Source organism: Cnephaeus nilssonii (genome assembly GCF_951640355.1).
Source record: "Cnephaeus nilssonii genome assembly, chromosome: 19".
In the NCBI taxonomy this organism is placed as follows: Eukaryota; Metazoa; Chordata; class Mammalia; order Chiroptera; family Vespertilionidae; genus Cnephaeus; species Cnephaeus nilssonii.
This window is the reverse complement of record NC_137090.1, coordinates 30,634,252-30,647,905: the sequence shown is the minus strand read 5'-3', so window position 1 is coordinate 30,647,905 and position 13,654 is coordinate 30,634,252. Positions and strand designations below refer to the sequence as shown.

The following is a 13,654-nucleotide window of genomic DNA, read 5'->3' as shown; positions in this document are numbered from 1 at the left end:
GACAATGATTTTATAATTAAAAATTCTTTGTTGTAAATGATTAATTGTTTAATATGAATTAAACTTTTGACTTAGTAAAGGAACTTTTTCTAAATTAAGGAATTCAGGAATGCACATTTTATAACTGGCTCATTTAAACAGTTACCAGGTGAAGAAATACAGGTTTTCTTGTGATTTTATGGTTTGTTCATTGTATTTATAGGTAACCAATACGTAACTTAGGAATTCCTTTTTAAAATTACTGCTTAAACAGAAGTGGTTTTTAAGAAATGTTGCCACTTTGCTGTATAAATAAGTTGTGTTATTTTTAGTTATAAAATACCTGTTTTTGACATTCTCACAATTTTTTCTTAGAAATAATATTTATATTATTTCTCTGCATTTAATAGGTGTTTTTCTTTTTTAAATTTTTTTATTTTTAGCAAATTGAGGAATTTTCTGATGTTAATGAAGGAGAGAAAGAAGTGATGAAACTATGGAATCTCCATGTCATGAAGCATGGGTAGGGTATTTCTAAATTTAAATATTCCATTTCCTTTATATTCTTTTTACTGCTTCACATTCTATAAATCTACTTGTGTTAGAAACTTATATAAAATTCCGTTAATTTAGATATACTGTGTCCTAAATCTTATCCTAATCCAAAGTATTATAATTGCATAGAGAAAAATGGTGATGCTCAGAGAATGTATCAGGAAAGTGCTAGCTCTTCAGCAGATTTTTATTTTTAATATGTCCCTTTTTAATGACCCAGTTTTTATTCCTTTTATTGCCAGAGAATACAAAAAGTAAATGCCATGTGCTATATTCCTGGAAATCCTGAAAATTACTTATCACAGTTATTACCAGTTTTAAAAATTGCTTAATCAGAATAAAATATAAGTAGCTTTTTTGATTTACATAGGAGGCAAGGTAAAACAATCCTATTTCTCATGCCTTTGTCACTACATGTTCCAAAGCATTATTTCTTCTGCAGATCTGCCTCCTTCCCTGTGTGAACTATTTTCCTGTGCTATACATTTTCTTCTCTGCCTTCATTATTATTAGATCCTCATTTAAGACTTTCTTCTATAGTACAAGCATCCAAAGTTTTTTCATTTATAGATAGTGAAATGGGAGGGAATACTTTTGTTTCCTTACTCTTGGGAGTGAAGGGTTGTTGTTACATAAAGATGTCTGGTTGCATGGCCTGTAGCATTTTTTTCGTATACTGCCTTCATCTAAGAACCAGAGGCCCAGTGCACGACATTCAGGGGGAAGGGGAAGAGGGCCAGAGAGTCCCTCCGCTCGGCCTGCACCCTCACAGTCCGAGACCACTCAGGGGATATCTGACTGCTGGCTTAGGCCCGCTCCCCCTAAGCCAGCAGTCGGACATCTCCTGAGGGGTCCTTAGCGCTGCCGCTACTGCTGCTGCGCTCTCCAGCCGTGAGCCTGGCTTCTGGCTAAGCGGTGCTCCCCCTGTGCTAACGCACTGTCCACCAGGGGGCAGCTCCTGCATTGAGCATCTGCCCCCTGGTGGTCAGTGCACATCGTAGCGACTGGTTGTTCCGCCATTTGGTTGATTTGCATACTAGCCTTTTATTATATAGGATAGGATAGTCTTCACATGTTTAGTGGGTACTGAAAAAGGAAAAGAGGAAGATGGCAGATCACATATGGCTTGTATAGCTGTAAATATTTACTATCTAGCTTTTTACAGAAAATGTTTGCCTGGTCCCCAGTCTAGGGGTACTAAGGAGTAAAGTATGTATGCAGAAGCTTGGGTTAAATGTTTTTCCTTTTGTCTTGATAATGCCAGTTTCAAGATAGAATTTTAGTCACATTACTTTATTGAGTTCTATTTTAATTCTTTGATCTAAATGTGTTAGCACAATTCTTGGGGTTCATTGTATACTGGCATTATAAAGAGGCATGTAGTTGGGCAAACTATTTGGATATTTAAGAACCTTCAGGCAGGCCTTTTGGGACTCTATTGGACACTCTCAGTTCCTGTGGATAACTGAGTAACCATTCTCCTATTTGGTTCTCTCAAATTTTATTCATTGTATATACCCTCAATTCACTTTCCACCAACACAACCACACTGTGCCATATTTATTTGTTGTGACATCTTCGTTTTTTAGAGGTCTACCGTAATCTGAAAATGTAGAAAAACATTCCTTCAGAAATAGGAAAGTATATCAAAATCAAGGGAGAAAATAAAGGAGATATTGGGTATATAGAGTTAATGAAAGTGATACTGGCCAGAGATACTTTCAATACTGCTGTATGTAATTAGGAAAAACAAATGATTAATTTAAACTCTGATTAAATCACATCTCTTTAAATATTTTAAATGCTAAGCTCATTCAAGTTATTGAATCTCACATTTACTATAGTGTTACTTCTTGCTAAATCATCACTTACTAGATTTGAATAGTCTTACTGTTCTATAATGGTTATCACTATTCCACTTGACAAAAATGCTTTGTATTGTTATTGATGTTTTGTGTTGTTTTTATTAAATAGGTTTATTGCTGACAATCAAATGAATCACGCCTGTATGCTGTTTGTAGAAAACTATGGACAGAAAATAATTAAGAAGAATTTATGTCGAAACTTCATGCTTCATCTAGTCAGCATGCATGACTTTAATCTTATTAGCATAATGTCAATAGATAAAGCTGTTACCAAGCTCCGTGAAATGCAGCAAAAACTAGAAAAAGGAGAATCTGCTTCACCTGCAAATGAAGATATCACTGAAGAACAAAATGGGACAGCAAATGGATTTAGTGAAATTAACTCAAAAGAGAAAGCTTCGGAATCAGATGGTGTCTCAGGGGTTTCAAAACAGAGCAAAAAGCAAAAACTCTGAGAAGAAAAGGCCTAACCCTGTGTCATGGACAAACACTGAAATTGCATTCTAGGGAGTTCAGCCTCTAGGAAGAGTTTTGTTTTTGTTTTTTAATCATAGATTCCAAACAGGCACTGTTAAGATGAAGTAAATGATTTCAACAAGGATATTTGTATCAGGGTTCTACTTCACTTCATGATGCAGCATTACATGTATATCATTTTTATTGATGTCATTACAACATTCTCGAGCATGAAAAGCAATACTTGAAAGAAAGTATTTTTTAACTTCAACAATTGTCTTATGAAATAAATTGATAATATAGAAATTATTTCATATATTTAAATTATAATTTTTTTGCATTTGTGACTGGCTGTTTTTTTGCTTTGTGAAATATTTTCTTGGGGAGGGAAAATTGGAATGTGATTCCCTTTTTAAAAAATTGAAGGTTTTTGTGAAATTATATTGCATTGCCATTTGCAATCAAACCTTGATCCTTGATTTTGAAATCAATTTAAAATGAAAAATTACAACACTCAAGATATTTTGCATTGCATAAATTGATTTTACAATTTGAAAAAAGCACTTCTTCATCTTATGCCTGTTTGAGATGTTAATTTTTCACATTTGACAGTGAAATGTTATGTTGGTTTATAAGATTACTTACCATTTATTTTATGTTGATAATTTTAGTATATTGCTCACCCAGTATATTTTCTTAAACTTGAACGTTTTACAGTTTGGTTTTTTTCTTCCCCCAGTTAGGTAAACACATGGAAAATTAAACTGTCCACATCTTTTCATTAGGATTGTAAACCAAGGGAAGAATTTGAGATTTTGAAGATGCCACTTTTGAGGGAAGAAATATTCTATAAAAATGAACCAGAAAACATAACATTTTTTTCTTTATAAGGATGTCTTTGTAATGCGTTTCACGATTAGAATATCCAGTACAGATAAGCTGACTTGAATTGTTTTGAGCAATTTTGCCCTGTGTTATATGTGTTTTATGCACATATTTGCAGTTGGATTTTCTCCAACAGAAAGTGGTTTCACTACTGGCACATTAACAAGCACCAATAGATTTTTATTCCAACTTCAAGCACTGTGGTTGAGTAACATCACCTCAATTTTTTTATTATCCTTAAAAGATAATTGCATTTTCATATTCTTTATTTATAAAGGAACAATGCTGCTGTATATACAGGTATTTTTAATTTTTTAATTTCATTCCACCACCATCAGATGCAGTTCCCTATTTTGTTTAATGAAGGGATATATAAGCTTTCTAATGGTGTCTTCAGAAATTTATAAAATGTAAATACTGATTTGATTGGTCTTTAAGATGTGTTTAACTGTGAGGCTATTTAACTGATAGTGTGGATGTGCTTTGTCATCCAGTATTAAATTCTTAGTTATTAATTTTTGTGTTAAAATAGGAAAGAGGGAAACTGCAGCTTTCATTACAGACGCCTTGATTGGTAAGCTCTCCAAATGAGTTACAGTAAACTCTGATCACACCTATGGATAGCAGATCTTGAGCATTTCTCTCCGGCTTTAATTTGCTAAAGCTGTGCACATATGTAAAAAAAAAATAGATTATTTTAGGGGAGATTAGGTGTAGGAATTTTGCTTATGTCATTTCTTAAGCAGTTATGCTCTTAATGCTTAAAAGAAGGCTAGCATTGTTTGCACAAAAAGTTGGTGATTCCCTCCCCCAAATAGTAATGAAATTACTTCTGTTGAGTAAACTTTTTATGTCATCTTATAAGAGCTGAAAAAAATCCCTTTGTTTCTATTTATAAAAAAAATGCTTTTCTATATGTACCCTTGATAAGAGATTTTGAAGAAATCATGTAAGATGATAAAGCATTTGAAAGGTACAGTAGATGTAAAAAAAATCAGTTTAAAAGAACATTTGTTTTTACATTAAATGTTTATTTGAAATCAAATGATTTTGTACATAAAGTTCAATAATATAAAAGTTGTATTCTGTTTTGTTATTTTATGCATTGTTAATTTGTGCACTAAAACTTGGACTTGTTTAGGATAGTAAGGATCCAGAAGTACACCTATCAGTCAGAGCTGATAAGAAATTAAGGACTTTGCAGCCTCCAGAAAAATGAGAAATAAATGTCTGTTGTTTAAGCCAAAAGAAAGAAAAAATTAATGTGAAAACTTGCTTTCAGTTTTAGTAACATCAATTTCAACTTGAGTATGTTCTTTATGGTAATACCAAAATATATTTTTAAACTTATAGTTCAAAGTAATGTCAATATTAACAGTTATCCATCTTTGGTTGTGGATTCTTTTCTTTTTTTAATATATTTATATTGATTTCAGAGAGGAAGGAAGAGGGAGAGAGAGAGAAACATCAATGATGTTTCTTCACCCACACTGAAGATCGAGCCTGCAATCCAAGCATGTGTCCTGACTGGGAATCCAACCATGACCTCCTGGTTCATAGGTCAACGCTCAACCACTGAGCCAGGCCAGCCGGGCTGTTTCCTTTTTAATGAAAAAGAATTTATCTTGGCTCTCAAAAAGTTCAGACTAGAGCGGGATACAAATGATAGTTATAAAGTGATATTGTATAATAAAATTATATACTACATTCCATGAGGGGAGAACCTACATAGGAAGAAGTACTAGAATGCTATTGTTTTTTAATATATATATATTTTTTTTTGATTCCAGAGGAAGGGAGAGAAACCAATGATGAGAGAATCACTGGTTGGCTGCCTCCTGAATGCCCCCTACTGGGGATTGAGCCCACAACCCGGGCATGTGTCCACAACCAGAATCAAACCCAGGACCCCTCAGTCCACATGCCAACGCTCTATCACTGAGCCAAACCAGCCAGGTCTAGAATGCTATTGTAATAGTCCAGGTAACACTGACTGTTGGGAATTAAGTGCCCAAAAAGTAATTGTTGAATGGTACTGTAGTATAGAGGAATGAGAGGAGAGTTTCCAAAAAAGAGGCAGTCCCACAACAGTAAATAAAATGGCCACTTCAAGGGAGGTAAGTGATAACAAACAGGTTTAATGAGTGTATTAAATATCTCCAACTCCTACTTTTCGAATCACAGAGTATATGAAAAATGGGGGCATAGCAAGAGGGAAACAGGCAAAGGAAGAATTTGGGGGAGAGTGAATGGGAAGTTTGGATATAACTAGACAGGAAGAGAGAAAAAAGACCAAAGATAAGTTACTAGAAAAGCCCTAGCCAGTTTGGCTGTGTGGATAGAGCGTTGGCCTGTGGTCTAAAGGGTCACAGGTTCAATTCCAGTCAAGGGCACATGCCCAGGTTGCGGGCTCGATCCCAGTGGGGGGTGTGCAGGAGGCAGCCAATCAATGATTCTCATCATTGATGTTTCTCTACCTCTTCCTCTCTGAAATAAAAATATTTTTAAAAAGTTACTAGAAAAAAGATCAAAGTTTGCTAATGTGGAAATAAACACTCAAAACATTTCTGGTGGTAATTGAAAAATCGTAAAAGCCAATATTAGTACTAATGAGATATGGAACAAAAGTAATATTCTATTTTTAAAATATTTTAACTATGATGAATTTTAAAGACATTTTTGGAAAATAAATTGGTACAACCTCTAGAGAGAGCATTCTGGTACTTTTATTAAAATCACAATAGCCTGGCCAGAGTGACTCGGTTGGTTGAGCGTGCTGTGCCCTAAAAGTTGCTGGTTCGATTCCTGGTCTAGGTACATACCTGAGATGCAGGTTTGGGATCAGGGCACTATGGAAGGCAACTGATCAATGTTTCATGGTGAGGATTTAAGAATTTTAAATCACAATGCATTTAATCTTTGCCCTAACAACTCTCTATCTAGGAGTTTATCCTACAGGCCAAGTAGGAAAACTGGACTTTTCGACCCACCAGACAATGATAAAGACCCCTACCCCTGTGGTGACAGGAGCCTGGACTTCATCTCCACTAGCAGTGATGAAGCACCTCTCCCCCTCTGATAGGGTGGTTCAGAAAAAGCCTGGTGGAGTCAGGACTTTGACCATGGCCTAGGATGATGGGGTAGTAATGAGGCAGTGCCCCTCCCCTCAATCTGCTCAAGTGGTGTCAAAAAGCTGGCTGACAGAGGTTTAAATAATATCCAGTCTCATAACAAAAATGTCCACATTTCGATAGAAAATTGCTTGTCACAGCAAGAACTAGATCTCACACTGCATGAAGACAATAGATGTCAACACTAGGCTGACAAATAGTAGAATTACCTAACAAAGATTTTAAAGCAACTGTATTAGTCTTCTCCAGAAAAAGAAAACCAATACAAGATTATGGAGAAGTCCCACAATCTGCCTGCAAGGTGGGAACCCAGGAAAGCCAGTGATGTCATTCGATGGCCTAAAAGCCAGTGGTGTAGATGTCCAGATCTGAAGGCCCTAAAACCAGGAGTGCCGAAGGCAGAAGATCCACATCCCACCTCAACAGTCAGGCAGAGTGAATTCAACCTTCCTCTGCTTTTTTGTTCTATTCAGGCCCTCCACAGATTGGATGATGCTCACCCACTTCCTTCTTCAATCTATTTTAATCTTTTCCAGAAATATCCTCAGATGCACACCCAGAAATAATGTTTAGCTACCTACCTGGACATCCCTTAGCCCAGTCAAGTAGACATACGACTAACCATCACAACAACCGACTAACCATCACAACAACCGTGATAAATATGTTTCAATGAATACACTGAAAAATAAAAAAATGAATAGCCTCAAGCAAAGAATATAGAACATCTTAGCAAAGAAATAGAAGATACAAAGAAGAGCCACATGGACATTTTAGAACTGAAAAATTTAAAAAAGCTCATAGATGGGCCCAACAGTAGAATGGCAGGAGGTGACAGAGGAATCAGTAAACTAAGATAGACCAACAGAAATAACCTGATTTGAACAGACTTAAAAATAAACGGAATCTCAAAAACCAGTGGGACGAAAAAAGGGTAGTACTTGAAATAATGGCTGCACTCTTTCCAAATTTGGCCATAGACATAAAACTAAACATTCAAGAAGCTGAGGAAAACAAGGAATCTATGCAAAGATATAACATCATCCTCTCTAATAAAATGGTAATATGCAAATTAACCATCACTCCGCTACATAAGCCATGCCCACCAGCAAAGCCACGCCCACCAGCCAATCAGGGCGCGTATGCAAATTAACCCCAATCCAAGATGGCTACAGCCACAGAGAGCAAGGTTTCCCAGGTAACAGAGGAAGCCAAGCTTTCCATAGCCATTGCAGGCCTAAGCCTCCACTCAAGCTACAAAGTTTCAATTATAGAAGGTAAACAAATTCAAACAAATGGCGGCAGAATGGAGCTTGAGAGAGCAGGCCAGGGTTGCTGGCAGCAACAGGGGAAGCAAAGTTTTCCGAACACCCTGGCCAGGCTCACCCGCTTAAGGCTACAAAGTTTCAATTGTAGAAGGTGAATTAACTGCCACAGAGATGGCTGCCGCCCCGGTGGGAGCAGCAGGCTTGGCTCCGCTCCAGGCTACAAAGTTTCAATTGTAGAAGGAAAATAAATTCCAGATACCAGGGCCTCCCCTTGGGTTGCCAAGGGGCGTGGCCGGCCTGCAAACCACCACAGGCCCCTCGCTCAGGCCGCTCCACGCCCAAGGGAACCCCACTCTGATCCGGGACACCCTTCAGGGCAAACCAGCTGGCCCCCACCCGTGCACCAGGCCTCTATCCTATCTAATAAAAGAGTAATATACAGATTGATCATCACTGCAACACACAATATAGCTGCCCCCATGTGGTCAAAGATCCTGCCCCCATGTGGACACAAGATGGCCACCACAAGATGGCCAGCAGGAGAGGGCAGTTGGGAGGCACCCGGCCTGCAAGGGAGGGCAGTTGAGAGGGATCAGGCTTGCAAGGGAGGGCAGTTGGAGGTGATCAACCCTGCAGGAGAGGGCAGTTAGTGGTGACCAGGCCGGCAGAGGAGGGAAGTTCGGGGCAAACAGGCTGGCAGGGGAGGGCATTTAGGGGCAATCAGGCTGGCAGCGGAGTGGTTAGAGCGTGATCAGGCTGGCAGGCAGAAGCGATTAGGGGCAATCAGGAAGGCAGGCAGGCAAGCAGTTGGGAGCCAGCAGTCCTGGATTGTGAGAGGGATGTCCGACTACCCGTTTAGGCCCGATCCCTGGGATCGGGCCTAAACGGGTAGTCGGACATCCCTCCAAGAGTCCCAGATTGGAGAGGGTACAGGCTGGGCTGAGGGACAACCCCCCGCCGTGCATGAATTTCGTGCACCGGGCTTCTAGTTATAGATAAAATGAAATTCTAAAATATGTTCATGTAACCTTACAAGAATGAATAAAAAGAAAAGCAGAGAAATTAAGACCAGAAAGAACAGAAAACAGAGAAAAATGACAGACTTAAGTCCTAACATAACAGTAACAAAATTATATGTAAATGGTCTAAACACACCAAATAAAACAGAGATTGACAGAGTAAAAAAATAAAACCATGACCCAACTATATGATATCTATAAGAAACTATATAGACAAGTTGAAAGTAAAAGGATAGAAAATATATATCATGCAAACAATCAGAGGCAAGCAAGAGAGGCTATATTAATATCAAGTAAACTAAGAAGCCAAGAAACTTACCAGAGACAGAGGGACATTTTGATAAAATGGTCAATCCACCAAGAACATGTAGATATCCTAGGTATGTATTCAGAAAACAAAAGAGCTGGAAAAACCGAGTCAAAAACTGACAGAACGAAAGGAAAAGAGACAAATTCACAATTATAATTAGAGACTTCTACATGCCCCTCTCAAAAAGTGACAGAGCAACTAGACAGAAAATTAGAAAGGTGTAAAACTCTACAACATCAGCCAACAGGATTCTGATCTACATTTATAAAACATTCCACCCATTAACAGCAGACTACAGTCTTTTCAAGTACCAAAGAACATATACCAAGATTGACCATATCCTGGGGCATGACATAAACCTCACAAATTTAAAATAATTGAAGTCATACAGAGTGTGTTCTCCAACCAAAATATAATTAAACTAGAAAGATAACATGAAAACCCCCAAACACACTCGGAAACTAAAAAGATTTTTCTAGAAAATCCTTGGATCAAAGACAAAATCTCAAGAGGGAAGGAGGGCTGAGCTTATCAATTTGGCAGGATACAAGATAAATATATGAAGATCAATTCTATATATTCGGAATTAGCATGTGGAAACCAAAATAAAAAATACAATGCCATTTATAGTCACTAAAAAACAAAACAAAACTTAGGTGTCGATGTAACAAAATATGTACAGAACTTGTATGTTGGGAACTATAAAATGCTGATTTAAAGAAATAAAAAATCTATATAGAAGGAACATACTGTGTTCATGAATTGGGAAATTCAACATAGTAAAGATGTCAACTCTTCCCAAATTGATACACAGGTTTAACACAATTTTCTATCAAAATTCCAGCAAGATTTATTTTTTGCAGGTAAAGATTACTCTAAAAGCTGCATGGGAAGACAACAGGACTGGAATAGCTAAAACAATTTGGAAAAAGATGAATTAGAAAGGAATCAGTCTACCACCTGATTTTAAAACATTATATAGCTCAGTAATCATACTGTGTGGTATTGGCAGAGGGATAGACCCATAGATCGATAGAACAGAACAGAGAACCCAGGAATATACCCAACAAAAACTTTAGTTGACAAAGGTGCAAAAGCCATTCAATGGAGGAAAGATAGCCTTTGCAACAAATGGTGCTGGGGCAATTAGACATCTACATGTTCCCAAATGGACTTTAACCTAAGTCTCACACCTTATACAAAAATTAAGTCAAAATGGACCACAGACTTACATGTAAAATGTTAAACTATAATACTTTTAGGAAAAAACACAGGAGAAAATCTTTGGGGTCTAGAGCTAGACAGAGTTCTTAGACCTGACACCAAAAGCCTGATCCCAATATTTAAATTAGTTTCAGATTTCAAAATATTAAAATCCACACCTGGCCCTAATCGGTTTGGCTCAATGGATAGAGCGTCGGCCTATGGACTGAAAGGTCCCAGTTTCGATTCCGGTCAAGGGCATGTACCTTGGTTGCGGACACATCCCCAATAGGAGGTGTGCCAGAGGCAGTTGAACCATGTGTCTCTCTCATCGATGTTTCTAACTCTCTATCCCTCTCCCTCCCTCTCTGTAAAAAATCAGTAAAATATATATTTTTAAAAATCTACATCTGTCTAAAATTAAGTTAGGTTTAAGTCACTTCTATAAATAGGTAGATTCTAGAAGTATAAATTTAAGACGCCATTCTCCAATGGAGGATAAGAAATAAAGATGTTCAATAAATATTTGCTGAATGAGGCAATAAGATGACATTCTGGAGAAAATAATCATCTATATTCATTCAATCAAACATTTATTGTGTATGTGTTATGTATCAGGCACTATGCTCAGTATCTGAGACTATAGTATAAGTAAACTTATATACAGAATATAAGTATAAGTAACTTTTCACAAGAAACTCTTTACTCCCCTTCTTAAAAGTAAAGATTAAAATTGGATTCAAGTATCATGCAAGAAAAAAAAATACACTCATTTAACTTTCAGGTTTTATTTTTTTAGACAGCTGGACGAGGCATCTACATTCTAACACATCTTTAGTGAAAGATGACTTACTTATACATAAGGCAAGGGAAAAAAGGTCATGATTGTCTAACAGGGAATGTGAATCCCCAAATAAATTATCTTACAAAAATATCAAACTTGCTTTTCTACTTTTCTACTGTTAAAAATGAAAAAAAAATTCACATTAAAAAATTCTGTAGGCTGGTATATAGCAAGTTAAGATAATCATTTTACATACTAAGTCCTTCAAATAAATATTTTACACAAATTTAAGTTGTCAAAAATAGGTCAAGTATTTACCCTATATTTGGTCCGCTAAACGACCATTTATAAACTGACATTAAACTAGACTGCAGTTCATACCTTTAAAATGTTAATATGCATATCACTGTGGCTGGATATGCACATGTACATGTTCCATACATGTGATGTGGCTAACACTGCTGTGCATACTACTTCCACAAGTAGTTTTACCCTGTAAAAGTCCTCTAGCCTATCATGAATCAAACTATAGGGAAAGAACAAAAGAAAATACATTGCCTATTATAGACATTTGCTCAGTAATTACAAAAACTGCAAAAATTATCATGTTTTGGGGACTTTAAGAATACTGAATATGTGATAAAATTCAATACTGCTTACGAATGCCTGAATATGAAGAGCATATTCAACACTTAAGTGGAGAACACACAAGTGAATGTGTATTACAGACTCAGGCTTCTATCTGGCCTAGTCCTGTTGTTTTAAACTAAAGTCTTACATGGCCCTGGATTCTTAAAAGATGGAGATTTTAAAAAATAATAATACATTAAATTTTTCTGTTCTAATAGCCAACTTTTAAAAGTACAGTGGAAATGTATAGGGCTTTCTGTATCTCCTCATATTTTAAAAGCTAATTTGTTTTATTCATTATATTGTGATGTAACATTTTAATTAACACTATGCTAAAAATAAAAATGACTGCATTACGCTTTTGTCCATAATATTCAAGTTTCTTATTGCTAAAATATTCTAAAATAAATGCAGTAAACAATTTCCATTTCCAATGGCTTAACTGAGAGATGAATCTAACATGTTTTTTTAAATAAATTAAAACTAAATTGGGCTGAGGACAGCTACATTAAAACCCTGCAAACCAAAGCCAATCATCCAAAAGTCTAGAACACCAACACTTTCCATCCAGGATAGAAGAATGAGCATCCAAAGTAAAGAGAACCACAAGATTGATCAAGTACCCAATCAAAAACCACTTCTCTGTTATTTGAGCTAATAGTTACTCGAAGCTTGAAGTTTCCGCCTTCGTTATTATTGGTGGATCCTAGAGTCACAGCTTCAATGTCAAATGTGACAGTGGACCCAGAAGTAACGGCGGGCAATTGATTAGTCATTTCTTTTCCATTTACAAAAACTGCACCTAAAATGTTAAGGTAAAAAGTCATTTACCTGTGAGCAACAACTAAGAATTGAAATAGAGTCTAGATTATTCAGAACACAGCTAATTTCCTAATTCAAATAAAGAAAACATTTTGGAATGCCAACTGGTCAAAAATAATGCATTTAATTAACCCCCATCCTCTAGGCAGAAAGGAAAGTTAAAGCTTTAATTACATTTTAGAATTCTGGTCTAGGTAGAGTTCTCTTTTAGAACAGAGACTATGAATTTCCCATATGAATGGTATCAAAAGAAGCTTGACTCCATTATACAATTACATCCTGTGGAATAGCAAGATCGTTTCACATGGAATGAACAGGAATCTCGTTCTACCTGCTGCTTGACCCACACCACAAGATATAAACATATCTTGATAGTGACTTTTGAAAGTGTGATTACTTTGAAGTAAGGGACCAAACAACATTAGAGATATATAACAAATTAATCCCTCTCCCTAGTTCCCTAATCTAGGTTTAATTTAGATGACCCATGCAAGCAGGATGCAGAGGCAGACTCCCTGGAGCGAGTCCCAGGCCACCCAACTCCAGTCACTTAACCTCTCTGTGGCTCAGCCTTCATCATCTATAAAATGGATGTAATATTACTCCCCACTTCAAAAAGTTGTTAAAAAGATTAAATAATTTATATTTATAAAGGGTACAGAACAATGCCTGGTACACAGTAGCCATTTGGATATGTCATTAAGACCTATATATTCTCACCTCCTGCTATAAATGTGTGATATTGGG

At 36.6% G+C, this 13,654-nt stretch overlaps 2 protein-coding genes across 2 annotated transcripts in view; one reads left to right on the top strand and one right to left on the bottom strand.

Moving 5' to 3' along the window:
- SUZ12 (SUZ12 polycomb repressive complex 2 subunit) overlaps nucleotides 1-3,200 on the top strand; it is a 41,893-nt gene extending 38,693 nt beyond the window's left edge. The window contains exons 15-16 of the mRNA XM_079797921.1: nucleotides 423-502; nucleotides 2,509-3,200. Coding sequence (XP_079654047.1) covers nucleotides 423-502; nucleotides 2,509-2,854 — 426 coding nt within the window. The 3' untranslated portion in view covers nucleotides 2,855-3,200. The remainder of the gene's footprint in view (nucleotides 1-422; nucleotides 503-2,508) is intronic.
- Nucleotides 3,201-9,068: 5,868 nt separating this feature from the next.
- The window catches only part of CRLF3 (cytokine receptor like factor 3), a 44,471-nt gene continuing 39,885 nt past the window's right edge, over nucleotides 9,069-13,654 (bottom strand). The window contains exon 8 of the mRNA XM_079797860.1: nucleotides 9,069-12,887. Coding sequence (XP_079653986.1) covers nucleotides 12,631-12,887 — 257 coding nt within the window. The 3' untranslated portion in view covers nucleotides 9,069-12,630. The remainder of the gene's footprint in view (nucleotides 12,888-13,654) is intronic.